At 54.0% G+C, this 27,193-nt stretch overlaps 1 protein-coding gene across 4 annotated transcripts; it reads left to right on the top strand.

Annotated features, from left to right (window-relative positions):
* Nucleotides 1-772: 772 nt before the first annotated feature.
* On the top strand, nucleotides 773-25,402 carry INAVA (innate immunity activator). Of its 4 annotated transcripts, none has more exons than XM_063597957.1 (10): nucleotides 773-1,180; nucleotides 8,082-8,145; nucleotides 9,161-9,285; nucleotides 9,792-9,908; nucleotides 10,625-10,847; nucleotides 17,532-17,585; nucleotides 18,417-18,630; nucleotides 18,914-19,087; nucleotides 21,114-21,798; nucleotides 23,198-25,402. In XM_063597957.1, exons 2-10 carry the CDS (start codon nucleotides 8,091-8,093, stop codon nucleotides 23,288-23,290), a joined length of 1,740 nt encoding a protein of 579 aa, XP_063454027.1. In that variant the 5' UTR covers nucleotides 773-1,180; nucleotides 8,082-8,090; the 3' UTR covers nucleotides 23,291-25,402. The 4 variants fall into 4 exon arrangements, with proteins under 4 accessions (XP_063454027.1, XP_003823100.2, XP_063454022.1 ...); XM_003823052.4 differs by lacking the exon at nucleotides 773-1,180 and adding an exon at nucleotides 1,190-1,385 and having other exon boundaries at nucleotides 7,997-8,145; nucleotides 18,420-18,630; XM_063597952.1 differs by lacking the exon at nucleotides 773-1,180 and adding an exon at nucleotides 1,190-1,385 and having other exon boundaries at nucleotides 7,997-8,145.
* The last annotated feature ends 1,791 nt before the right edge of the window (nucleotides 25,403-27,193 follow it).

The following is a 27,193-nucleotide window of genomic DNA, read 5'->3' as shown; positions in this document are numbered from 1 at the left end:
CTCAGCCTCCCAGGTAGCTGGGACTACAGGTGCGTGCCACCACTCCTGGCCAATTTCTTTATTTTTTGGTAGAGACAGGTTTTCACAATGTTGCCCAGGCTGATCTCCAACTCCTGACCTCAGTCGATCCTCTGGCCTGGGCCTCCCAAAGTGCTGGGATTATAGGCGTGAGCCTCTGCGTCTGGCTGCCCTGCTTCTGGATGAGCCACTGACTGAGGAATTAGCCTCGTCTCTCTTCCATGTTCTTTCCCTTTACTCCTTCCTCATCCCAAACCCTAACCTCCCTGCAGCTCCTGGAACTTGCTGTGCTCCCTTGCTGCTGTGCTTTTGTACACCTGTCACTGCTGTTTCAAGTCCCTCTCTTATTTTCTGGTATTGCTTCCTCTGGCCAAGTTTTGCCGAGGCTCAGCCTGGGTCAGCCTTCCCTCTTCTTGCCCGGGGTCCTAGCCCTTACTTCAGGTACTGTGCTGCTTCATCACTCGTCTAGATTGGAGAATCCTCCAGTGAATGGGGCTTGAGCTTTGATCCATCGTGCTGGGCACTAGTAGGTGCTCAATAAATGTTTATTGAACAACTGGAAACCGGGAAGTGAATGAATGGATGAACGGGGACATAGCAGCTCGCAGCGGGCAGCAGGAGGCGCTCGCCGGGAGGGTGCTCCTTCCCTTCAGCCAGCCGGAGTTCAGACAGCGGGCCCGGGGGGAGGAGTGGGAGTGGGCCGGGGCCGGGGCCAGGGCCGGGGAGGGGGGCCATCCCCGAGCGACCCGCACGCCCGGGCTCCGCGGCCCGCAGCGCCGCACAGCGAGGGAGAGGGCGCCTGCGGGGAGGACAGGGTCGGGGGAGCGCCCTTCCGCAGGCTCCTTTCATTCTTCCACTTGGGGGTCTCCAGGAATGAAAACTGGCCCCAGCCAGGCCAGAGCGCGCGAATGAAAGGCGGCACTGGGACCAAGAGAGAAGCTTCGTCCCGCCTGGGCTGCGGAAACTGGCGGCGCGGGGGGTGTCCCACCGCGCGGGCGTCCGAAAGCGGGGCAAAAGGGACAGCCTCGCCCCTCGAGCGGTTGCTCCCGCAGCTCGCTCACCCCTGCGGGTACCTCCTCACTCCGCGTGCGGCCCCGTCCCGACTCTTGGATCGGACTCTTCAGTCCCTTCTTGCGTCTTCCCCTCTTTCCTCTGGGCCTTGGTATGCCCCAGGGGACAGATGTCTTGGGATCTTTAACATTTGGGATGCTGCAAATGCCGAAGTTAAATGAAATACCTCCGGGGAGGGCAGGCCGCAGGGAGGCTCGTGGGGAGGGAAGATGGCCTGGACAAACAGGTCCTGAAGCTGCGAGGCTGGAGTGGAGGGCGCAGGGGCAGGCGGGCGGCGCCAGAGCTCCATGGGACAGGTAAGCGGGAAAACTTCGGGGCACCCAGTGCGGGTGAATTGGGGCGGGGGATCGGGCCCCTGAACCCACGGTCTTCAGCCTTAGCGGAGGGTGCCCTACAGGGAATGGGGTAATTTTTTCAAAGGGGCAGGAATTCTGAGTTCCTACCAAAAATGCACATTTCCAGTCCCTCAACCTTTCTCCTTCGACCTTCTTCGTGCCTGTGGATCTTCCTGGCCAGGTTCCGGGAAGCCAGAAAGCAGCCAAACAAAAGGAGCAAAGTCTCGGGCCAGCCTGGATGTGGAGGGCGCAGTGGGGGAGGGGAGCAGGGTGGACAGGACAAAGGGGCTTTTTAGAGAAAGCCTAGAGGTCTCATTTCAGGGCGCATTCCAAGCTGGCTTGGAGTTCCCCTGTCCCAGCCCACTCCACCTTTGCTTAGTGGAGGCGAACACCTTTCCTAGTGAGCAGGGAGCAGATGCGAGTAAGAAAACAGTGAAGGAACCATCTCCTACCCCTCTTGCCTGGAGGGTCCCGGGCTATTTCACTTCTTCCTTTTTTCACTGTTGTCTCTAGCGCTGGCCATTGATTCCTTAATTCTTGAAGTAAGATTTTAGCAGTGCCTGAGACTACTTTGCTGGGGGCTGTTGGGGATGTGAAGATGGTAGGACGAGGCCCTTGCTTTAAAGAACTTCCAATCTGGTGTTATCAGAAGACCCTAAAAGAAGGAACTTTTTAAAAAAAAAAATGGAGAGTGGATGGCTACAGCGCTGGGGAAGAGTCTTCTGATTCGGGACTTTTCCTCAGGAAACGAAAACACTGAAGAGGTCCAGTTTCTCTTCCCTGGGGAAGGGCTCTTGTCTGCAAAGATCAGATTCCAAGTACTATAATGTTTTGCAAGGAAATACCACTTCCTCACCAACTGGTGGTCTGGACGGCACTCTGGGGTTTGGGGCTGGGGCATCAGTCCCCTGACTCCCCGGCCTGGCTGGAGTGGGGAGCTGTTTCAGATTCCCAGCTGGCCTCTGGAGTGCCCACCTCCCCCATTGGTATTTTGAATTGAATGACATGGCCATCAGAGAGCTCCAAGGATGGCTCCCCGGGGTTCTTGGCAGGAGGTTTGGTTTGCCAGCTCCCTTCCAAACCTCAGATTCTGCAAGGTTGGGAAATATTGAGCGTGAATTTGGGGGAGCAAGGTGTTTTTGAGAATTCCAAAGGATCAATGCAAACAGTGAGATTGAGCATCTGTATTAACCTCCCCTGAAGTCAGAGATGGAGGATTACCTGAGGGCAGGGATTCTTAACTGGGTTCATTGGCATTAGGCATCTGTAGATAGAATTCAGAGGATGTGTAAACTAGGTGAGGCAAAAAAAGATATCATTGTTTTTCACCAACCTTTAACAGATTTTAACATCACCTTTAGTTATGAAGACAACAAATCACAGTAGCATTGGCAGTACCTGTGACTTTGCCATTAATAGAATTCATAGTTTCATATCACACTGCAGTCACAGCAGTCTTGAAATATTGTTTACACTCAGCCCTTGTGTGAAATTACCCACTGCTAGACCCTGCTTAATGTTAATAAAGAAGCATATATATTGCTATGTTTTTATATTTTTAGAACTTTATTTCATATAATTGATTTTTTTAGTGATCTTCTTAATTTTATTTTATGCTCAAGAAATGTGAACTGTGAGCCAATTCACAGCTGGTAGAAACTTCCACCAACCCCCACCTGGAGCTGGAGGTGGGCAAGGTGGAGGAAGGGCCGCTTATGCCCAGAGTCAACCCCTCTCTGTTTGACTTTGTAAGAAAGTGCCAAGCCTCTATGGGGAGGGACGGTGTGTCACGGAGGACTGGGGAAGGGCAGGGCTGCAGGCTCTTTGGGAGACCCAGAGAACAAGCTCCCAATGGGGTGGGGGGAGGAGGAACTGTCCCCTCTTAGGGCCCCTCAGCCTCAGCCTGGGCAGAAAATGAGGTGGTCAGCCTGGAGCACTCTGGGGCTAGCATTGTTTGGAAAAAGGGTGTGTACAGGAATGTGAAGGTGTGCTGGGTGTGTGTACCGGAGCAGTGGGGGATGCTGGGGGACTCCAGCCCCATGAGTTCCGCTCCACAGGAGATGCCTGGTGAAAGCAAACTTCCTCTGTCATCCCTGCACTTGCGGGTAGGGAGTGGGGACAGGACTTTTTAGGGGCTGGGGGAGGGGAAGCAATCCAGACATATATTGAGGCACTGGAATCTGGGTGGGGGGAATGGTGGGAAGATCAGAGAGTGGGGGGAAAGGGAGGTGGTAAGATGAAGACTTGAGGGGTGCAGCCTGCTGGGGACAGGCCAGGCAACAGTCAGCATTAGCTCTGCTTCTGCCTTGAAATAGGCTAGATTCCAGTTTCCCATTTGCTTGGGGGTCGGTGGGATGGGAGACCTTGAGGCTTATTTTTTATAGGAAATAAGTTCCATTTTGGTCTCTGGCTCCTTGCATTTGGGGAGTGGACTTAGGGTCTGGGGTCACAGTGGACCTCCTGTGGAGTAGGAAACAGGACTTGGGCTCAGGTCAGTGCCTGTCAGTGCCCCATGAACATGCGTTGCTGGGGGATGGATGTAAATAATCAACAGAGAAGTGATGGCCTCGATACCCCTGGGGGACAATGTCTGGGATAAAAAGAACAGCCTGATCCTCTCTCTCTAGGATTCTAGAACTTCTGCATATTGGAATTCCAGCTGCCTTGCCTGAGGTTTTAAAATCCTCACTCGGGAGAGATAAAACCCAGGCCTTGGTCTCCATTTCCATCTGTGGGGAAGAGCAGTGACCCATCCCTGTCAGTTTGTAAATGTCCTGCTTGTTTTTTCCATGGACAGTGGACATTCCACCTTGCTTCCGGGGTGCTTAACAGGCCTCAATTTCTGGAAAGAGAAACTGAGGTCAAAGGAAGGCAGGGAGAGCCGGGGTCAGGACAGGAGGGCACGCAGGTACCTCACAGCTCAGAATGTTGTACTAGGGTCTCTTGAGGCCATGAAGACATGACTCTTGTTGTTGCCTTCTTTGGGGATTCCTCCATGGGAGCCCCTTTTTCCCTGCTACCCTCCTGCCCCCCGGAAGTGCAGAGGCCCAGGAGCTGCCTGCTGGCACCAGTTGCACGGGATTAGTTCAGGGAAGGACTTGCTCACCTGCTCCTCCCCTCTGACTCAAGTCATAACAAGTAACCTGGTTCCCCTGGCCCGGCAGCCTGGGAGGGACGGCAAGGTAGGCAGGTGAGCCGAGACGGACGGACGGCCAGCAGCTCCGTCGGCCGGAGAGAGAGCACAGGCCTGTGGCTTGGGAGACCCTGAGGCGACATGTGAGGGCCCTGAGCCCCCTGACTGGAAGCAGGGGCTGTTTTTCAACTCCTGGACTAAAGCCCAGAAGCAGGTGAGGGCAGGGGAGGTGGAATGGGTCTTTGGGGCTGAGAGCAGGCTGGCCTGGGAGTGGAGGAGCCCAAGCAGTGGCCATCACCCCCCTCCGACCCCCACCCCCGCCAGCCTATGTCTGGGGTGTAGGGATGACAGAGGGGTGCTGGTGGGCTTGGACGGGAGCCTGTTCTTGTGGTTGCCCAGGCCTTAGTTTCCACCAGAGGGAGAGCAAGCAGAGATGAGCTGGGACAGGCAGGCCTGAGACCTGGCTTTGGGGGACACACGGGATAGAGGAGGATCCCCCATGGCCCGGCCTGAGGGAAGGCGCTCTGGAGTTTCCCTCCCTCCCTCTGTGCCCCTTCTGGTCTCCTCTGCCTTTTTCTGGGGACATTGTTCAGCTGGGTGGGCTGCTTTTTAGGGCCCAGTACTGGAGCTTGAAGAGGTCCAGGAGGGATCCCTGTGTTGGGGAGGGGGTGGGGATGTTACCTGAACTGCCTTTATCTAAAAGCTATGCCTTAGACACTTAAGACTCATAGCCTCCTGGGTGGGGGTGGTGCCCTCGCTCTCACCTGTTGACTCTGGGGCAGGTTCCCTACAGCTGTGGAGGGCGGCCTCGGCAGAGGCAGATGTGAGGGTCCGCTACGTGGCTGTACGGGTTTCCTTCTTGGCCTGACATTGACCAAGAGGTCGAGATTCAGACCGGGGACCTGGAAAGGCTTTAGACACTGTGCAGTCTTTATTGTGCACAGGAGGAAAGGAAGCCCCGGGAGGCCTGGTGACTTCCCCAAGGTAGCACAGACCGCAGCAGAACCAAGCCTTGAGCCCACAGCCGGGGGCTCTGGGCATCTGACGCTGTTCTCTTTGCTCTACTTGGGGCGGCAAGTCATCCCAGAGAGGACCCAGCATCAGGCTGGGACCACTGGGAAGATCAGTGCCTCCCCTTTGATGCTGGCAGTCAGAGACTGGGCTGAGCTGGGAGAAGGGGAAGCTGGCGGAGACAGGAGGCGTGCTAAGGTACCCCTCTGTCCCTGTAAGTCCTCACTCCTCTGCAGCAGTCTCAGAGCCCCTGAGAAGCAGAGGCTGAGTTGGCCCAACTTTCCAAGGCAACTACTTAGTGGTTAATAATTAATTAGCAAGCGTGACTAATTAATGGCTTCCCCTCCCACATTACTTCCTCCTCTGTGCAAAGCAGACACACTCAGCGTGCTAGCTGAGACCACCTTGCTTCCTACCTCTGGCTGCACCCTGCTCTTGGCTTCTGGGGAGGGTGGGGGGATGGCTAGGGTGGGTGGGAAGGGGTGGGGGTGAGCTGCCTGCTCCTCTGTCCTGTTCTTATCTCTACGAGGGATAGAGTTTGGGACAGATGGACAGTGCAGAGCTAATAGTCATCCTAAGTATCCTGCGGGGTGGGGTTCCAGAATATATGGCCAATCTTTCAGAACTTTGGCATGTTTGCAAAGGCCTCCCATAAAGTTAAAAAAAAAAAAATTCTCCCATGCATTCTCTAGACTTCCTTGAATAATTGAAATTCCAAAGTGCAAGGTACATGTTGCTTTCAGGGCTTTGTGTTTGATTGTTGCTGCCTGTGATTGCTGTGTTGTTTATGTAGGTCTATAAAAGTTCTTGATCGTCCTGCTCTTATCATCTTGATGGGTGGAGAGGTATCACCGGGGACCTGGCTGACAGCAGTCCCCTCTCCCTGTTGGCCTTGCTTTGTTACCAGCTTTCCCAAGGCCGACTTTTCTGTCGTGTTGGCTGCCTGTGGAGGGGTGGAGCTCACCTCCCCCACCCTGCGGCCCCGCGCTCTGAGGAGGCAGGATAGGCTCCAGACAGAAACTCGGAAGGACTTTTGGACTCTTGCTCAATGGGCTGACTCAGTGAGGAGGTGGCTGGGCTCTCTTTCCAGACCCGACCGCCTGCATGGGCTCCGCCCACCCCTCCCACCCCTGCTGCAGCCAGCAGCTGCCGGGCCCTGGCCAGCTGGGACCCCAACCAGGGGTGTGGGTTGGTGAGGAGGGAGAGGGGGTGGGCACAGGTGTTATCTGGGTGACTGGTCCCTAGCTGAGCCGACACAATGGGATGGCACCTGTACAACCCAAGTGTTCTCCACCCCGAAGCAGGCAGAGGAGCAGGTGATCTCCTTTCTGTCCTTGCGCAGCTTCTGCTCTAGTCACTGCTTGCCCCTCTCCTGTCAACTCTTGGCAACCCTGATAGACACAGCTCTGGGTCTCCCCTGGCTGTGGGGTGTAGGGGATCCAGGCTGATTCCCCTTCAATGGTCTCCCAGGAGTAACTGATGGCTTGAAAGTTGTTTGAGGGCTTTGGGACAGCTCTCTGGCATACAGTGGCTGCACATATCTGCAGATGATGTGAAGTTCAGAGTCCAGGGCGCCAATTCAGAGAGTGGGCGTCCTGGACTTCGGAGGCCCCAGACCAGGGCCTTGGCCGTGTGCCTGCCCACTTCTTGAAGTGTCCTCAGCCACTGGGGCGTAGGACATGCCTCACACCTCCTGGGTTCTTGGGTTGAGGATAGCTGTGTCCCATAAAGATGTCTTCCCCTTCCTCCTTTCTTTTTTTTTTTTTTTGGAGACGGGGTCTCTCTGTTGTCCAGGCTGGAGTGCAATGGCGTGAACATGGCTCACTGCAGCCTTGACTTCTCCAGGCTCAGGCAGTCCTCCTGCCTCAGCCTCCTGAGTAGCTGGGACTACAGGTGCACACCACTATGCCCAGCTAAGTTTCATTTTTGGAGAGATGGGGTCTAAGTTGTCCAGGCTGGTCTTGAACTCCTGGGCTCAAGCTATCCTTCTGCCTTGGTCTCCAGAAATGCTGGGATTACAGGCGTGAGCCACCATGCTGGGCTTCCTTCCTCCTTTCTTTGTTATCCCATCCCATTTTTTGTCCCCTTCCTTTTTATCCTGTCTCTGCTCTTTTCCTTCTTGCCCTTCTCCCCAGTCGAGCGGCTCTTGTGGCTACCACAGCTGTCGACCCCCTTAAGCCTAGAGGACTTTGGCCCAGAGGGGAGCTAGGCTGGGCCCCTGATAGCCCACTGAGAACAGGGTTTGCTGGTGAGGCCCACAGCCCCTTCTCTCAGTCAGCACCCCCAGTGCCAGAATCTCCTGCCCCAGATGGTTCCTGAAGCACAGTCCTCCCTTCCACTCCCCTGCTCTCAAGCATCTATTCAGCTTTTTGTAACCAAGATGGTTCATATCTAGCTTTTTTGTTATTGTTCTCTTTTCTCTTTAAAGCTGGGGAAACTCCAGGCTACCTACACAACCTGGCCCAGGCTGGTCACGGTGTCCCCCCTCCCTGCTCTGTGCCCTCTCCTTCCAGAAATCCACCATGGAGAGTAAGGATGAGGTCAGCGACACCGACAGCGGCATCATCCTGCAGTCTGGTGAGTGTTCAGGGAAATCCCCCTGCCCTAGTCCCTAGTCCTTGGTCCCTGGTGTCTGGCCCTGACTCCTGAGTCCTGAGCCCCCAGGCACTAGGGCTGGCTGGGCTGAGACTCCCAAGGGCTGAGAGGAAGGGGAGGGAGAGGCCTCTGCTGGGAGGAGGGGGAGGTTCTGGAAGGGCTGGAGCCTCAGGGACATGTGGAGTTTTCCTCCCTGGAGAAAACTGGCTTGGAGTTTTGGTTCTATCTGGAAGAGGGATCTGCAATGTTCAACTTTAGCCCCAGCTGAGAAGTTGAAAAATCTCAGGCAGGCACAGTGGCTCATGCCTGTAATCCCAGCACTTTGGGAGGCCAAGGTGGGCGGATCACAAGGTCAGGAGATCGAGACCATCCTGGCTACCACATAGTCCCAGCTATGTGGGAGGCTGAGGCAGGAGAATCGCTTGAACCCGGGAGGCGGAGGTTGCAGTGAGCCGAGATCGCGGCATTGCACTCCAGCCTGGGCGACAGGGCAAGACTCCGTCTCAAAAAAAATATATCATCTGGCCAATGTGAAGGTCTTGCCTCTCTGTTTGGCCAGACCTGTGGGCCTAGTCTGGCCTAGTCTTGACAGAGGACAAGAAAGAAGAGGCTTATGTGTGTGTGCAAGAGAGAGGGGTAGTGGGGAGAGGGAGAGAGAGAGACAGGAAGAAGAAGGAGAAGGAAAAGAGGAAGAAGAAGGGAGGAGGAGTGGGGGGAGGACTGCACCGGCAGAACTCCCTCCCCTGCACTCCCCCACCGTAGGTCACCTGGTGGGACGACCCTCCCTTCTGAGTTGTAACATTTGTGCAGCCAAGAGATGTGGTGTTTTGTGGCTGTGACACAGGCCACAGCAGCCAGCCTGCAATTTGTGGGCAGGCATGAGATGTGTGTGTGTGTGCATGTGTGTGCATGTGCATTCCCCTAGGGGTGGTCAACAAGTAACGGAGGAGGCTTCCATCTTCAGCCTCCCTGAGCATGTGCCCCCCAACCCTTGCAGGCCCCGACAGCCCGGTCTCCCCAATGAAGGAGCTGACCCATGCAGTGCACAAGCAGCAGAGGGCCCTGGAAGCGAGGCTGGAGGCCTGCCTGGAGGAGCTGAGGAGACTCTGCCTTCGGGAAGCGGTGAGGCCCCAGCCAGCACACACAAGCATCGGGTTCATCTCAGGAGCTGTGGAGCCACGTGTGGGGATGCGGGAGCTGGGGAGAGGGAGCCCCATTCTTGAGGGAATTCTGGACATCAGGCTGGGGGCTGGGGCCCAGAGTCCCCATGATGCAGTGTTTGACCTTGTGCTGGATGGAGAAGAGTCAGACCCAGGCAGGGGCCCAGGCACAGAGAACAAAGTTCATCAGGGGCTGCAGAGGGACTGCATGGACATAAGTGCATATGAGTGCTGTAACCCGGGTCGGTGTAGCTCTGGAGGAAGTGATCAGAAAGAGGTCTGAAGGGAAAGGGGAGGAGTGCAGAGTGGGTCTGAAGACAGGAGAGACAGTGTAGAGGATGGGATGAGGTGGGGTGGAGGGTGGTCCCACCAGGGCTTCTGTGGAAGGCAGGCACATGCAGTGCAGGGGCCAGTGAGCCAAGTCTGGGCAGGTGGAGAGGACCTGGCTGGTCTCTGCTTCCTCCCCAGGAGCTGACGGGCACCTTGCCAGCGGAGTATCCCCTCAAACCAGGGGAAAAGGCCCCCAAGGTTCGCCGCAGGATCGGAGCGGCTTACAAACTGGATGACTGGGCCTTGCACAGAGAGGTGAGGAACCTCAGGAAGCTGCCAGTACCCCTCGATCCCCAAAGCTGATCACTGAGACGCCACACCTCAGCTCAGTACCCTGGCAGGTTCCCTTCCACCCTTTCACACCCAGTGAGGGTGCTTGGCTGCCTGTTGGTGAGGGACACCATGAATATGTAGCCCAAATGGCTGTGGAGAAGGGGCGCCACTAAGGAACCGAGAGCTGGGAGCTCAAGGGAGGACACTGGGTTTGACCCCATTGGGCAGAAGATCAGTTAAGAGCACCAGCCACCAACCCAGTGGGCAATAGCCTGCTCAGACAGGTTACTCTGGCCCCTAGGGCTGTCCTCCTTTCTCAGGAGGAGGTGGGGGCAGTCAGGCCCTGGGTGCCCTTCCCCTGTGGCGTCAATGGCAGCAGTTTCCCATGGGCCAGCCTGCCCCACCCTTTGGGGTCAGGAGGGAAAGTGTCCCACTTGGGTTCCCACCCTGCCCGGTTCAGCAGGCGGGCTGGTGGGTGGGTGCCCATGCCAGCTTTTCAGGCTGACAAGTTTGCTTTTCGGCTCCTCCCACTCCTTCACCCTCTGCTCCACGTCCGTCCATTGGTGCTGCTGTCTGCCTCTCTTCTGTCCTCAGGGCTTAGGACTGGGACCTAGAGCACTGTGTCAGGGCCGCTGTCCACCCTCTGGGCCCCCAATCTCCCTGCCTCTCTCTAGCCTCACTCCTGCCCCCTCTCTCAGGACCCCCTAAGCAGCCTGGAGCGCCAGCTGGCCCTGCAGCTGCAGATCACAGAGGCAGCCCGTCGGCTGTGCCTGGAGGAGAACCTCAGCAGGCAGGCTCGGCGGCAGCGGAAGCACTCCATGCTGCAGGAGGAGAAGAAGCTGCAGGAGCTCCAGCGCTGCCTGGTCGAGCGGCGGCGCAATAGCGAGCCACCTCCGGCTGCTGCTCTCCCCCTGGGCCGAGGTGAGCCGGCTGCCCTGAGGGGGGCCATGCTCCTTAAATGAGCTTTTGAGGGATGGTGGGCGCACAGCCCCGTGCCACTGCCTTTGCATTTGGCTCCAGCTGGGTAAAGCTGATTCTTGGGTTCAGCTCCACCCCATCCTGATTCTCTCCAACTCCAGCAAGGCTTCCCCATCCTGTGAGGTCTTCTTCTCCGTCTCCTTAGAAAACACCCTACTCTCTCCTTCCGTATCCTCCTCAAATACACTACCTTCAAGAGACTTCCTACACAGAGATATTTCTCAGCTGACCCTGAGCTGAATCCAAGGTGTATTCAACTGGGTAGCCCAGGCTGGCCCCGCTGCCCTCCAGGCCCAGAGGGTGATGGCGTCCCTGGGTCAGGATAGTGTGAGGCTCCCGTGAGCCCAAGGCTCTGAGCTGATGTGTAGTCCCCTGGCCTGAGTTAGGCAGCAAAGGGTTTGACGATTGCTATGTGTAGTAACACATAGCACTGAATTGATCACTGAATTGTTTCAGGGGCCCACAGCTACTTAGGAGATGTTCAGGTTGAAATCCAGCAGGACTGGTGCCACACCCCACAGCCCCTTAAGTATCTACAACCACCCTGGTCAAGGGTGGGATCCTTCCATGTCTGTTCTCTGCCCTCCTTGTGTCTGTAGTTCAATCCCTCAGCTCCTTGGCCCAGAGACTAGTGGCCATGGGGGCACCTAGTGAGTTGTTGATGCCCAGGTGCTGCCACATCACATCAGTGTGTCCACCACAGGTTAGCTTCCAACAGGTGGTTCTGAGCCCTTAGGTGTGACTGTTTTCCTTTGTCCTGACCCAAGGCCAGCCTATCAGGTCAGGACTTGCATCTCTCCATTCCAAACCCCACCGCAGCAGGCCCATGACTCAGCTCTGCCCCCCGTCTCTCACATGGGACCCAGACCTCCCTGGCTGCCTCAGAGGGAACCAGGAGGGAATGAGGCCGTGGTCCTGCAACAGAATTGGATTCAGAGGTCTCGGCCTTCATTCACATTCTCAGGCTCCCATCCCTGCATATCGTGTTGGCTTTTTGCCAAGACTACTCCTCAGCCTGGGAGCAGTCATGGGGAAGCTGGAAAGCCCTTGCTAGTCCCTGTGCCCTGCGGCCTATGCCTCAGGCAGGGAGTTATCTCAGCACAGGTCTCAGAAGTCCCTGCTCCCATCCATGGCCTCTAATTTAGGGTAGAAAGTGCGTGACCAGACACCACCCAGGTCACCTCCCGCAGCCAAGAGTAGGTGATAAAGGAGGAGGTGCCTCCATGTGACAGTTAACTCAGTAAACTCAGAAGACAGTGGGGCTGACCCAGGGAAAATGGCCAGACCTCCGTCTGGTTCCAGTGGTTCTGGCTTGGCCGCAGAACAACACTCCCAGTCTCTGAGGCTCTAATGGAAGACAAGTTCTACAACCTTACTCCACTCTCAACAGGGATCCCAGGACTTGACAGCAACCTTGAAAGGTAGCTGCTGAATTGGACATGGAAGCCCCTAAGGGCCAACTTGCTCTGTGCCTGCAGGGAGAGGTCAGGGTGGTGAGATATGCCCGTTGGTTGCAGCGCCTCCTGCTCCCCGGTCCAGCCTCACACTGCTCAGCAGCCTTCCCTGGGGAACCTCCCACCGGGGCTGCCATTGCTGGGAGCTTCTGCCCATGATGGGTGGCAGGGGAGTGTGTCACCCTGATGCTGCCATTGTGACCCATAATGCTTCTTGTTGGGAGTCAGGAGCAGGCCAGGACTGGCCTGGGGCTCTGTGGAAGGCAGGAGGATGAGGTTCTGAAACCTTGGAGCCCTCAGTACAGGTGAAGACAGATCTGTGGAGAGGAGACAACTGGTGTAGCTGCTGACTTTCCCACATCAGGAATCAAGACCCCACTGGCCAACTTCAGGCCCTGGGATCTAAAGTCCGGTCATGAGAGCACAGAAGGGATCAGTTCTAGACAAGTAATTTCTGTTTTGTGGCTCCTCTGCCCAGCCGAGCCCTCCTAGAAAGGAGGAAGTAAAGCAGAATTATTAGTAGCTGAGGTGTTTTGAATTAAAAAGGGAAGGCCGGACACTGTGGCTCATGCCTGTAATCCCAATACTTTTGGAGGCCAAGATGGGCGGATCATGAGGTTAGGAGTTCAAGACCAGCCTGGCCAACATAGTGAAACCCCATCTCTACTAAAAATTAGCCAGACATGGTGGTGCATGTCTGTAGTCCCAGCTACTCAGGAGGCTGAGCCAGGAGAATCCCTTGAACCTGGGAGGTGGAGCCCAGGATCAAGGGAGCCGAGATCGTGCCACTGCACTCCAGCCTGGCGACAGAGTGAGACTTTGTCTCAAAAACAAAAAACAAAACAAAACAAAAAAACAGGAGGCCAGGTGCAGTGGCTCACACCTGTAATCCCAGCACTTTGGGAGGCCAAGGCGGGTGGATCACTTGAGGTCGGGAGCTCAAGACCAGTCTGACCAACATGGAGAAACCCCATCTCTACTAAAAATACAAAATTAGCCAGGCATGGTGGCGCATGCCTGTAATCCCAGCTACTCGGGAGGCTGAGGCAGGAGAATCACTTGAACCCAGGAGGCGGAGGTTGCGGTGAGCCGAGATTGCACCATTGCACTCCAGCCTGGTGACAAGAGCGAAACTCCGTCTCAAAAAAAAAAAGGGAAAAAAGCAAACAAACCAAAAACCGAAATAAAAAACCACCCTGCCCCCTTGGGCTCCATACAAGGGTAATTTAGTTTGGAAAGTAACTGCTAGGTGAGAGTCATCAGCCATACTTTGCAGTGGCAGGGAGCAGTCAGGTGTTGAGCTCATTTACTAGAGTGAACCCCATGAGGGCCACCCAGCACCCACCTGTGCAATGTAATAGGCACTCTGGATGCATCTGTTGATCAACACCACCAGCCATTAGCCACATCCTCATAACATTTTTTTTTTTTTTTTTGAGACGGAGTCTTGCTCTCTTATCCAGGCTGGAGTGCAGTGGAGCCATCTCAGCTCACTGCAACCTCCACCTACCGGGTTTAAGTGATTCTCCTGCCTCAGCCTCCTGAGTAGCTGGGACTGCAGATGCGTGCTGCCACGCCCAGCTAATTTTTGTATTTTTAGTAGAGATGGGGTTTCACCAAATTGTCCAAGCTAGTCTCGAACTCCTGACCTCAAGGGATCCTCCCGCCTTGGCCTCCCAAGTGGTGGGATTACAGGCGTGAGCCACTGCACCTGGCCGCTCATAGCATTTCTGAGATGGTGGAAGTGTTCTCTATCTGTGCTGTCCAATACAGTAGCCACTCGCTGCATGTGGCTATGGAGCATTTGAACTGTGCCTAGTGTGACTGAGGAACTGACTTTATTTAGTTTTAATGAAAATAGCCACATGCGGCTAGTGGCAACTGTGTTGGACAGCATAGCCTTGGGGGAAGCTCAGCATTTTTGAGTAAAATCTCCACCGTTACCCCTCTGTCTGGGGTGTCCTGCGATGCTGCTGCAGGGCAGGGGAACGCTGAGCTAGGGCAGGGTTGGGACAGTTGCTGAGATAGTGAGCAGCTCTCAGAAACCTGAATCTTTTTTTTTTTTTTTTTCCAATCTTTTTAGAGACAGGGTCTTGTTCTGTTGCTCAGGCTGGAGTGCAGTAGTGTGATCATACCTCACTGCAGCCTTGAACTCCTGGGCTCAAGTGATCTTCCTTCCTCAGCCTCTAGTAGCTGGGACTACAGTCATGTGCCACCACACCCAGCAAATTAAAACAAAACAAAACAAAAAAACTATTTTAGAGATGGGATCTTGCTATATTGCCCAGGCTGGTCTCAAACTCCTGGTCTTAAGCAATCCTCCTGCCTCAGCCTCTGGAGTAGCTAAGATTATAGGTGTGCCTGGCCCAATGAAAATCTTTATTCCTAAGGTTTTTATAAAAGATCAAAGGCAGGAGACCAGAATTCAGTAAGAGGGGGTCTCTTTAATTGAACCCTAAAGCAAAGGCTACTTGTGAGCCAAGCAAAGCATGGGTTGGCTGGCTACTCAGGAGTCAAGCCCAGCTCCTGGCACTGTATGTCCTACAAATCTACTGCCTGCTCTGGGTAAAGATTTTTTCATTAAATTGCGGAGCAGGCTGAGCATGGTGGCTCAAGCTTGTAATCCCAGCACTTTGGGAGGCCAAGGCAGGAGGATCTCTTGGGCCCAGGAGTATGAGACCTGCCTGGACCACACAGGGAGACCCTGTCTCTACAAATAACTAAAATAAAAAAAATTGGATAGGCATGGTTGTGGACACCTGTAGTCCCAGCTACTCAGGAGTCTGAGGTGGGAGATTGAGCTCAGGAGGTCAAGGCTGCAGTGAGCTGTGATCGGGCCACTGCACTCCAGCCTAGGCAACATTGTAACAACCCATCTTTAAAAAGATGGGTTAAACCTTTGTGGAGCAAAGGTTAACAAACTTTTCCATAAAGAGCCAGACAGTACATATTTTAGTCTTTGTAGGCTGTTTGGTCTTTATCACAACTGTTCAACTCTGCTACTTCAGTGCTAAAACAGCCAGACATTACATAAACAAATTCATAGCCCTGTTCCAATAAACATTTATTTATAAAAGCAGCTATTGAACTGGATTTGACCCCTGGGCCATAGTTTGCTAACCTCTGTTGTAAGGGATTTCAAGATGGTTGGAACTTTTTACTTTTTTTGAAACTTCCTGGGCAATGCCCGTGCATTTGAGATGCAAGCTCACAGGGGAGAGCCCATAAAGGGTTGTGGTTAAGAGCAGACTCCAGTCAGACTGTCTGGGTGTGAATTCTGACTCAACCACCTTTGTTGAATGTACAACCTAAACCACGTTACTCAACTCCTCTGAGACGTGGTTTCCTCAACTGTCACTTGCAGATGATAATATCTACCTTACGTGGTTGTTATGAGAATTACCTGAATTAATATATATAAAGTGCTGTATTTAGAAATGTATTGGCACAGTAGAAACATTAGCAATTATTACTTTTTCCTCATCTTCATTCTCAAACACAGTTGAAAGTGTTTCGTGAGTTCCATCCAGGTCACTTTAGGCTTATTCTCAAGATCTGAAGGCCTGGCCGGGCGTGGTGGCTCACGCCTGTGATCCCAGCACTTTGGGAAGCCGAGGTGGGTGGATCACCTGAGGTCAGGAGTTCGAGACCAGCCTGGCCAACCTGGCAAAACCCCGTCTCTACTAAAAATACAAAAATTAGCCAGGCATAGTGGTGGGTGCCTGTAATCCCAGCTACTCGGGAGGCTGAGGCAGGAGAATCGCTTGAACCTGGGAGGTGGAGGTTGCAGTGAGTCGAGATCACGCCACTGCACTCCAGCCTGGGTAAGAGAATGAGACTCCATCTCAAAAAAAAAAAAAAAAAAAAAAATCTGAAGGCTTAAGTTTCTTCAAAAGCAATAGCACAAATGAGTTCCCTCTGATTTCTTAGGTAAAAAGTGCTGCTATACCATGAAGTAAAGTCACACTGAATTTCCTTCAGGTGACTTGCCAGATCACCAACTGAAGAAACTTCCCTGGGGCCAGCTGGCCAGACCTTATCTTAAATTCAAATTCCTACCTTGCGTTCCTCTTGTTGTTGGTAACACAGGAGGTCTCACATTGGGATCTTTGAATTGTGTTTGTGATGTGAGATTATTATACAAAAGTTAGACTGAAATTCCCTTTTTTATATTTGAGACAGGGTCTCACTCTGTTGCCCAGGCTGGAGTGCGGTGGTGTGATCACGGCTCACTGCAGCCTCGACCTCCCAGGCTCAAGTGATCTTCCCATCTCAGGTTCCCAAGTAGCTGGGACTACAGGCATGCACCATCTTGCCTGGCTAATTTTCGTATTTTTTGTAGAGACCAGATTTCACCATCTTGCCCAGGTGGGTCTTGAACTCCTGGGCTTAAGCCATCTGCTGCCTTGGCCTCCTAAAATGCTGGGATTACAGGCATGAACCACCGTGCCTGGCCATGAAATTCTTTTTATCCTAAGGGCCTTCCAAAATGACCCTTTGTCTTTCCTTTCTACTGCCAAGAAGCCCTGCCAGAGGACACCCTTTTTCTTTTTTTTTGACAGGTGGGGAAACTGAGGTATAGAGCATTGAAATGGTTTATTCAAGGTTGCATAGCTAGTATCAGAGTCAGGATTAAAATCAGGTTTCCTGTCTCCTAGCTCTGCCTTCTATTTTTTTCTACTTCCATGTAGTAAGTTTACAGCCAGGCCAGGCACAGTGGCTCATGCCTATAATCCCAGCACTTTGGGAGGCCAAGGTGGGATGATCACTTGAGCCTAGGAGTTCAAGATCAGCCTGGGCAAGACAGCAAGACCTCTTCTCTACAAAAAAAATAAAATAATTTAGCTGGGTGTGCTGGCATGCCCCTGTGGTCTCAGCTACTTGTGAGGTTGAGGTGGGAGGATCCCTTGAGCCTGGGAGGTCAAGGCTGCAGTGAGCCATGATCACACCACTGCACTCCAGCCTGGGCCACAGGGTAAGACCCTGTCTCTTAAAAAAAAAAAAAAAAAAAGAATCACTCCCAATGTGTATTTAGCTCACAGAGCGTATTTCCTCATAACTGATGCTGTCCTGGGGGAGTGATCAGGCCTGAGCTGCTCAGCACTGCTGGTTACTCATATCTGTTTGTTCATTTCTTCACTTCCTTCTCTTCTCTCCCCTTTGTCTTTCGCAGAGCTCAGTGCCTCTGATGACAGCTCCCTGTCAGATGGGCTCCTCCTGGAGGAAGGTGAGAAGGACGTTTGGGGGACTATTGTCAAGGCTGGACTCCTACTGCAAGACCATGGGGTTTGGGCAGTTTGCTGGTGTGGAATTTAAGTGGGAGTGAAGGCTAGGGTGCCAGGCTTAGGGTTTCCGCTTGGACTTCATGTCAATTTCCACATGTCCTTGCACATGCTCAGTTGAAGATGGGGAATGTGCGATCATCTCCCATTCTGGAAGCTCATTATTTTTACAGGGAAAGGAAAGGTGAACTCCAAGGAGCTGATCAACCCCAGATGTCCCTCCTTCACCCTTGGGTGTGATTTCAAGATGCACCAGTCAGAGCCAAAGAGCAATCTGCCCACAATCATTGCTGTTTTTTAAAAGAAGGGAGCAGGAAGGAAACACAAGTCTATAGATTAAGAACCCTGTGTACAAACCATGAGGATGCCAGGGTCAAGGTGGATCGAGAAGCTGTTACAGTCCTGCCCAGGGGAGTGCCCAAGCCAATAAGGAAATAGGCCATATGGGCATGGCAGGAACAAGAAAAATAGGTAAACAAAAGATAACTGCAGACATGGTACCAGGAACAAAGGTTAGAAAGTGGAGCACTGTAAGCCCAAGAGAGTCAATCTGGGAGGCTTCTTGAAGGAGGAAGGCATAAAATAGGGCTGTGTTGGAAGGAGTAAGTCCCAAAGGAGAAGAAAACATGTTTGAGCATCTAGGGCTGGAGCCATGGCCTGCAGCAGCTGCACAAGCCAGCATGGGAGGGAGAGCGAGGCATGGGCTGTGGTTTGTGGAGGTTCTTGTTGGGCCGGTTCCCCCAGCCTCTGGCCTTACCAGGTTTCTTTTACTCCAGCAGAGGAATCCCAAGTGCCAAAACCTCCTCCAGAGTCCCCAGCCCCACCTTCTCGGCCTCTCCCACCCCAAACCCTTGAGGGTCTGCAGCCAACAGGACCTGAGGCTGGGGGCCCAGAACGGGCTCCAGTCCAGAACAGCCCCTGGAAGGAAACCAGCCTGGACCACCCCTATGAGAAGCCCAGGAAGTCTTCTGAGCCCTGGAGCGAGTCCAGGTCAGGATCAGGGGGAAGGGAGAAGGGCAGGGCAGGGCAGGGAGTCGGTGGGAGCTATGCTGGGGATGGCTATAGGCTGGGCAGATGGAAAAGTGGAAAGGTGGAGGAGAGAGCTCCTGCAGTCGTAGGATGGAGGTGTGAGCCTTGGTAGTTCCCCAAGGGTGCTGGCAGTTTGCCCCACTAACTTTGGGAGCCCCTTCCACTGCATCCCCATTCTTCTGCACCTCTTGAGCCCCTGAATGGAGGCATTCCTGCCACTGACCTGTCTCTAATCCTTTTGCAGCAGCCCAGCCACCACACCACAGGATGGGCCCAGTGCCTCCAGCCTGTGGCTTCTGGAGCCTGCCTCCTACCACGTGGTTCCCATCCGTGGTGTTCCTGGCCAGTGGCAGGGCCGCACCAGTGCCCCAGCCACCCCTGAGATACAGGGGAGGAGGGGCCAGTCGCAGTCTCTGAGGTAAGAGACAGCTTCCCCAGAGAGATGGGGGACCCACTTAGAGCTTATCTTTGGAGGGTGGGAGCTCCCAGGACACAGGTGGGACAACCCTGGGTGACACATGGCTAGTGCCTTGACGTCTCTTAGGATCTCTTCTTGGGGCGCCTCTTGACAGAGAATGCACTGCACCCCACTAAGCCAAAGGCCATCCATGAAGCAAGTGGTTTTGTTCCAAAGACTCTAGTTTTGTCTTTTTGCATAACTTGATTCAAATTTTCTACCCTTGCCATGTTTCCTTGTGCTGGTAGATTATTATTGGTCACTGACAATAGGCAACTCACTTTTTCAATTGATGCACAGTTGATTCTCATTATCTGTGGTAGTTATGTTCTATAAAGTAAAATTGACGCAAATCCTGAATTAGCAAATACTGAACCCTTGCCCCTGGGGAAATATAGGGTTAGGTTCCCGTGAGCCTTTGGTCACGACATTTTGCATCAACTGATTAATATATAACCTTGTGTTATGTGAGTTTCTGCTTAAGGACACCTTACTTAATATGGGTTGTTGATTCATTAACTCATGGCCAACAGCACTGTAACTCATACCCAGATGAAGCTTACCTAGCACACATATTTTCTCCATAAGGCACACCACAGCCTTTTCCCAGTATGCCTTAGGGAGGAACAGTAGACAGCACTTCGGCACTGTATTTGGGGGCATTTTAAACAGCAGAATCACCAATCAAAGCAAAAACACACACAGTACATAAATATGCCACAAAAAGGACACTGTGCTTACAGCATGAGAACTGAAACATGAGGGCAGAACATGGCCTCGTTTAACCTCAGAACTTAAAGAGACTCAAATTTGTCACTTTTCTGCAGTGTCCAAGAATGACCATGAAAGCACTGTGTATATTGCTTTGGGGATTAAAAATAAAGTTTAGCAACTAGGAAAATTACAAATACTGAATCTGCAAATAATGAGAATTGACTGTATGTTACTTTCTAAGTCATCTGCTACTTGGTAATAGTTTAAATGGCTAAGCGTTGACAGGCAGTATTGGCCATACCATATGGGGACTGGGGCACCATGAAAGCACTGCTGAATTCTCCATCAGCTTAAATTGCCTGGTCAGGCAGCACTGAACTGGGGGCAGCTTGGGACAACTGCTCTCAAGTAAAGCAATGGATTTTGTTTAATTTTTAAATTTTTTTTGAGGCAGAGTCTTGCTCTGTCGTCCAGCCTGGAGTATAGTGGCGCAATCTTTGCTCACTGCAACCTCCGCCTCTCAGGTTCAAGCGATTCTCCTGCCTCAGCCTCCTGAGTAGCTAGGATTACAGGCGTCCGCCACCACACAGCAATAGATTTTATATTTTACATGCTACGAGGGCCATTTTACAAACCATGCCTTTGTGCAAATTAGGAAAAGGCAGACACAGCCCCATACCTGGGTGCATTAGTAGAGTGAAGTGAAGGCTGGATTTCAGCCCCTGCTGGTCTTGGGCTGCAGGTAACTGCTCTGGGTACCACATGACAGCTTTTACACGTTCAAGTGAGGTACCTGGCAGTGCCTACCGAACAGATGCTGTGGATGATCTGCCACTGGACACGGTGTACCTAAGCTGAAAGCACTTAATGTAGTACTTTAAAAAAAGTAGTTAATGTAGTACTTTAAAAAAAGTAGTTAATGTAGTACTTAAAAAAAAGTACTTAATGTAGTACTTTAAAAAAGTACTTAATGTAGCACTTTAAAAAAAGTACTTAATGTGCTACTTGATGTAGCACACTTTACACGAATCACAAGCTTGTGAATGCAGCAGGAACACATTTGCACACAGCGAAGGAATGCGTTGCACCCACGCAGCCCGGCAGAGGGTTTGTTGGTTTGCTTTGGGAGACTTGACCTAAGACCCTTGCACGAGGGCCATGCTTGGGCCTTGAGGTAGAGCAGGACTCACCTGTTTTAACTCCACCTCGCGCCCCAACCCCAGTGTGGAGTTTCTGCCCCCCATACTCAGAATGCCTCTCTTTCCCTCTTCAGGGTGGATTCCTTCCGGGCGGGTCCTGAGGGCCGAGGTCGCAGCGCCTTTCCCCGCCGCCGCCCCACTCACTACACGGTGACAGTGCCAGATTCCTGCTTTCCCGCGACCAAGCCCCCGCTGCCCCACGCCGCCTGCCACTCCTGCTCAGAAGACAGTGGCTCTGACGTCTCCAGCATCTCCCACCCCACTTCGCCGGGCAGCAGCAGCCCCGACATCTCCTTTCTGCAGCCTCTCTCCCCTCCCAAGACCCATCGTCACCGCGGGGCCTGGGTCCCAGCCGGCAGCAGAGAGCTGGTCGCCCACCACCCCAAGCTACTGCTGCCGCCTGGCTATTTCCCGGCGGGGCGGTACGTGGTGGTGGCTGAGAGCCCCCTGCCGCCTGGCGAGTGGGAGCTGTGCCGCGCAGCCCCGGGCCCTGCTTACGAGGAGGAGGGCACTCCCCTGCGCTACCAGCGTCTGGTGCCCTCCCGCAGCCGCATCGTGCGGACGCCCTCCCTGAAGGACAGCCCGGCAGGCCGGGGGCTCAGCAAGGCCGCCGTGTCCGAGGAGCTCAAGTGGTGGCACGAGCGTGCACGCCTCCGGAGCACCCGCCCCCACTCACTGGACCGCCAAGGAGCTTTCCGGGTCAGGAGCCTGCCCCTTGGGAGAGAGGGCTTCGGGCGAGCCCTGGGACCCCGGGCACAGGTACGGCTGCTCTGGAGGGACCCCGGGGCCAGGCAGGAGGGCTGTTTTGCTGGGGAGGGGCTGCAATTCTAGTATGTCCAAGGGTAGAGAGGCATCAAAGCAGCAACCTAGTGGCCGGGTAATCCCCGTCTAGGAAGAACAGGCCAAAAAATCATTTCCTCTTGGCTTTGGAAGGCACTCTTGGCTTCCCTGGGGCACCTCCTAATTTTGCCTGCCATGTCTAGCTCAAGAGCATATACACTGGTGGAGATGATCCCCGAAGATAGCTGAGACTTTTTCCCTCCCTAAATGATGATGCACAAAGCAGATAAGCCTCTTCATAATCAAAAGTCCAGTCCAAATCAGCCCCTCAGATTTCCATTTGAAGGTCTAGGACAAAGGGAGAGTAGGAAATGAGTTGCAGAAGCCAGAACCTGTGATTTTCTGGGCATCAGCATCCTCCCTGACACCCCTCCTCACCACCAAGCCGAGAAGAAGGGTGGCATCAGAGTTAAGAGCACCCACCCTCAAGCTAGACCACCAGGTTCAAATCCCAGTTCTGCCACTTACGAGCTGTATGATTGGGCAAGTTACTTAACCCCTTTGGACCTAGTGTTTGCTCCCCTGTGAAATGAGAGTAGTAGAGTACCTATCTCATAGGGCGGCCAAGAGGCTGAAATGATTAGAGCAATGCATGGTAAGCGCTAGATATGTGATATTATTATCATCTGGGGCCACAGAGGCCAGGGAGCAGGCTGGAGGGTAGTATATAGGATAGAGCACCCTGACACTGGGTAGGGTGGCAGCCTTGGTTTCCTTGGCCCCTATGTCTTCATTCTGGAAGTGGGGAGCCACACACAGGAATCCTTTCTTTATTCTTTCTCTCTGGTACGGAGGGCTCTGCAGGGGATGTGCTCCAGAAGTTACCAACAAGCTGCTTCTTTGAGACCCCAGATTCCCAGCAGACCCAGCTGCGTGTCCCTCCCCCACCCACGGTTCTTTGGACTGCAGCTGGCATCCTGGGCCTGGCAGCACCCTGGCCCCGGTCCGAGGCCGCGCCCTCCAGCTGACGTGCTTTTCCCTTTCTGCGCGCTTGGGCCTGTCCTTGGCTGGATAGACCCAGCCCATCCCAACGTGCCAGACAGGGAGGGTGATGAGAAGTGAGCCCAGGAAAGGTGGGGGAGGAGGAGGTCAGGGCGCCTGTCACACCCCAAAAGAACCTGGAGGAAAATGTGTAAAGGGGGTCCCTGAAGAACAGAGAGCCTCCTGGGAGGAAGGGACTGAGTGCCAGGGCCTGCTGCTGCTGCTGCTTCTGCTGGTCAGTGTCCCTAAGGGATAAGGATGGTGTAACTGTGCCTGCTGTCCCCGCTTTTCTGCCTGGTTCATTTACCCACCTGTCCTTTCTTCCTGACCCTGGCAGGTGCCCACAGTGTGTGTGCTGCGGAGATCGCCTGACGGGGCCCCTGTGCAAGTCTTTGTACCTGAAAAAGGAGAGATCATCAGCCAGGTGTAACTCTGCGCCCCATGCTGGAAAAAACTGTTTCATAGAGGGGCTAGGCTGAGACCCCCCCACCCCTGAGTGCCTCTTTCAGCTCCCCCATCCCCATCGCAGGCCGATGACCTGGAGCTGAGACCTTTTATTATTTTTTTTTTACACGACTTTTTTCAGAAGCCCTGACCTAAGGATTTATATATGTGGATTGTCCTCAATACCCCTGTGATATGATTATGTTTTATCCCCCAGAGTTTGGCCTACTGGACTTAAGGCCTTGCCTGTCTGACTGACAGCCTCTATCTCCTTATATAAGACAAGTGGCAAGGGACGAGTGAAGCAGAGTGGGCCACCTTGGGAGTTCTCCAACGCTCTGTGCTCTGGTTCCAAGAAATTCCCTGGGGAACTGCCCCTGGCCCTCCTGTCCCACTATTGCTGGAGGCTGGACATGGTACATACTCATGCACATGACTCTCCCCCATTTCCCAGGTCTCTGGGTACCCCAGCCTGGGCTGGGGGAGAATCTCTTCCCCCTTTCTAATGTGCTCTGTGATGCACACACCAAGTGGTAGGTCAAAGGTCAGTATATCCCGGTGGTGTATTGTCTTGCTAGACCCTGCTATTTTCCTGACCCCCTAAATCCTCTTTAGGGACCCAGTCACTATACCCTGTCTATGCCCTGTGGGCTCCCAGACCCCTGAGCTTTGAGTCAGTGGCATCACAGTTTGTAGCCTCAGGGGGTCCGGCTGGGGGCTGGTCCATGCTTGTGGTTAGTGGACAGCAGCCACCCTTTGACAGCTACCTCTGGGCATCTCAAGGACTTGCAGCCCCACTGCTCCTTCTAACATTTTGTTTGTTTTTGAGATGGAGTCTCGCTCTGTCGCCCAGGCTGGAATGCAGTAGCAAGATTTCGGCTCACTGCAACCCCCGTCTCCCGGGTTCAAGCGAATCTCCTGCCTCAGCCTTCCGAGTAGCTGGGATTACAGGCAAGCACCACCATGCCTGCTAATTTTTTATTTTTAGTAGAGATGGCGTTTCATCATGTTGGCCAGGCTGGTCTCGAAGTCCTGACCTCAAGTGATCCACCTGCCTTGGCCTTTCAAAGTGTTGGGATTACAGGCATGAGCCACCGCACCTGGCCCTTCTAACGTTTTTTTCATCATAGTCCCAAAAACCAATACTTTACAAGTGGTTTTGGAAAGGCACCACTTTTGTGGCATGTTCTGGTTGGGAGAGGGAGTCACAGTTCCTACTACCCCCACCAGCTATGCTTCTGCTCTGAGAAGGTGGTTATTTATACAAACATGGACATACTCACTCCCAAGGGCTGATGAGATGCTGAATTTTCTTTGGGGGCATTCATTAATTGTCCCAGCTGCAGCGACTGGAGCAAGTCTGGAAGCTGCCTGTGCTAAGACCACCCAGCTGTCCCTGGGTTCTCATCCTAGGGCCTTCTTTGCTTCCAGGTCAGGGGACCTGCTTCAATGAGAAAGCAACTGAATTGAGGCTAGGAGAGGTAGGGAGAGCTGAGTTCTGACTTCACCTGTGCAGAACTCTCTGCCCCCCCCCCATGTTACCTGGACTGGAACAGACTGTGAATATAGCAGAAGGTTCCAAGAACTCTGGTGTCTGACCTAGAAGAGGCACAGTTCTCTCTACTGGAAAGAAAACGATGTAGCCGATTGCACAAGGGTGCCAAGGGAAGACCCAGGATGGCCCATCAAAGGAACCTGGGGGAGGATGCAGGAGGCTGAAGGGATGCACCTGGCATTTCTCTCACTGTGCTCTTACCGCATCAGCAACCCCCAACTTTTGGGCCTACTCTGCACCCCATGCGTGAATACCCTGCTTGGATGCTGTGCTTTTCCGGTTTGTCTCTAAGCCCCTTTCTCCAGGGCATGTTGGTTTCCCTGGCCTCTCAGTGTCCTAACTGGAGCCCAGAGTGCCTTGGTCTGAGCCAGGAGACGGCTGAGCACTGGCCCTCCACACCTAAGCGTCCTTTACATTAACTTATTGGTCTTGTATAACACCTGGTGCCATTGCCAAGTGGCTATGTCCTCAGCTACAGAGCTGGAATTGTGTGGGGTTTAGTGCTAAATACTTCAATAAAGTCTGTTTTTTGTGATTGGCTGAGCTGGGGATGAGGGATTTTTTTATTTTTATTTATTTTTATTTTTTGGTGTGTGTGTGTGTGCGCGCGCACGCGCGCGCCAGGTTTCCTGAGCAGAGGCTGAGCCCGGCCCCCTGGGCTGCCCGCCAAGGTGGCCAAGTTGCCCAGCCCCTCCAGCTGGTCTGGCCAGGTCCCTGGGGAGCTGGTGTGATGGGTTGGGTGGTAGAGGGAGGCTCTCAGATTCTCTGCTTCCGGGGCAGGGTGGAAGCCAGCACAACCCCTGTCAAAGCTCCTTACAGCCTCTTCAGCTTGAGGAGCTGGCCTGTGGGAGTCACTTCCCCAAGGACAGGGCACTGGCCAGGCAGAGGGTAGAGATGGGTGGCTCAGCGCCTCCAAGCCATTCCTGGACCTTTGACTGCCCGGAGCCCAGGCTCATGAGAAACAGCCCCTTCCCCATACCTGGAAGACTGGGACCCCTCCTTGGGGTGGTGAGGAGGCGGGGCTCTCCGCAGGCCCCTCCCCCATCGGCAAGAGTGCCCACAGCCCATCCGCTGCCTGGGGTCCCACTGAGGCCAGGGGCGGGGAGCGCCACCTTGGACACTTCCGTGCCTGCCCTGCAGGGACCGCTCCAGGGCCCCGGAGCACAGCGCCCCCTGGAGAGGCTGTGCCCGGACCTGAGGCGCCGGCGTGTCAGGTAAAGGGTTCCCCCTTCCCGCCAGTTCCCTCCACAGCCAAGGAAGGGGCGGGGAAGGGCCCCGGCCCTCGCTGCCCAAGGGGCGCCTCCAGCCTTGCCTGGGTGCGGCCCTGGGGGCCGCGGGGATCTGTGGGCCTCAGGGGTCTGGGGCACTCCATTCTTGGGGAAGGTAGGGGAGGGGAGACGGCTCCAGGGTCTCTGGAGAAGTTGTGGGGTATCCTGATCTCAGACCTGAGCGCTTCGACCTATTATTTGTGGGGAATGGGGCGCTGGATTCTGTATTTTAGACGACGGTGAGTTAGGCCCGGGGAAAACAGGGTGAGCAAGTTCCCAGGGGATGACCTGTCCGAGGGGCAGCTCCCAACAACAGGACAGACAGAGACCAGCTAAGAGGGGGGATACAAAAGAGACGGACACAGGGGCAGAGCAAGGCCCTTTAAGGCAGTGAGCGATGGGACGCGCCCGTTTGGGGACCCGAAGTGCAGGGCGGTGAGAGAACCAGGTTGAGCAGCAGTTTCTTCCTGGTCCACCAGCAGGCTTCCCTGGGCCATGTCTGGGAGGGGCAGACATGTGGGGGCTCTTAGCTCCCCTACCATAGGGCAGAAGTAAGGTTATGAATTAGGGGGTGGGGACAGAAGCCTCTGGGAAGAGGGGACCTCGGGATTTTAGCAGCAAGACTCCCAGAGGCAATTTGGCCTGGAGGCAGAGGGATGGCCACTGTGACCTAGGAGCCCACCTGTGAGTCTGAGATTCTCTATGCTGGAAGATCCCAGAATGGAAGACTACTAGGCAAATCAGGAGGGACCAGGGCCCTTCAGAGGGTCCCGAATCTTCCCATGGGGAAGAAATGGGAAGCTGACCCTGGAACCCGGCACTGGCCCTACTCAACCAATTCCTTTTGTGGTAAATGGGCAGGGTCTGCCTCCTGCAGCTTCCCCCTGGAGTGAGTGCAGAGGCTGTATCCCCAGGAAGGAGTATCTTACACCAGGCCTGCCCACTGTTCTCATCGCAAGCTGCAGGCTGCTGCCCCAAGTGTACAGATGAATCCGAGTTCTAACAAGCGAAAACCAAACAGAGTAACCTTTGAACCATCGACATTACAAATCTCTTGGAAGTCCAA

Source organism: Pan paniscus, chromosome 1, assembly GCF_029289425.2.
Source record: "Pan paniscus chromosome 1, NHGRI_mPanPan1-v2.0_pri, whole genome shotgun sequence".
Classification (NCBI taxonomy): Eukaryota; Metazoa; Chordata; class Mammalia; order Primates; family Hominidae; genus Pan; species Pan paniscus.
This window is presented reverse-complemented; position numbering and strand designations above follow the sequence as displayed.

Coding starts and splice junctions, on each gene's coding strand:
- INAVA (XM_063597952.1), top strand. CDS start 1,225: ATGCTGCAAATGCCGAAGTTAAATGAAATACCTCCGGGGAGGGCAGGC. Junction 10,848..17,531: donor TGCTCTCCCCCTGGGCCGAG/GTGAGCCGGCTG, acceptor TGTCTTTCGCAG/AGCTCAGTGCCTCTGATGAC. Junction 21,799..23,197: donor CCCTGGGACCCCGGGCACAG/GTACGGCTGCTC, acceptor TGACCCTGGCAG/GTGCCCACAGTGTGTGTGCT.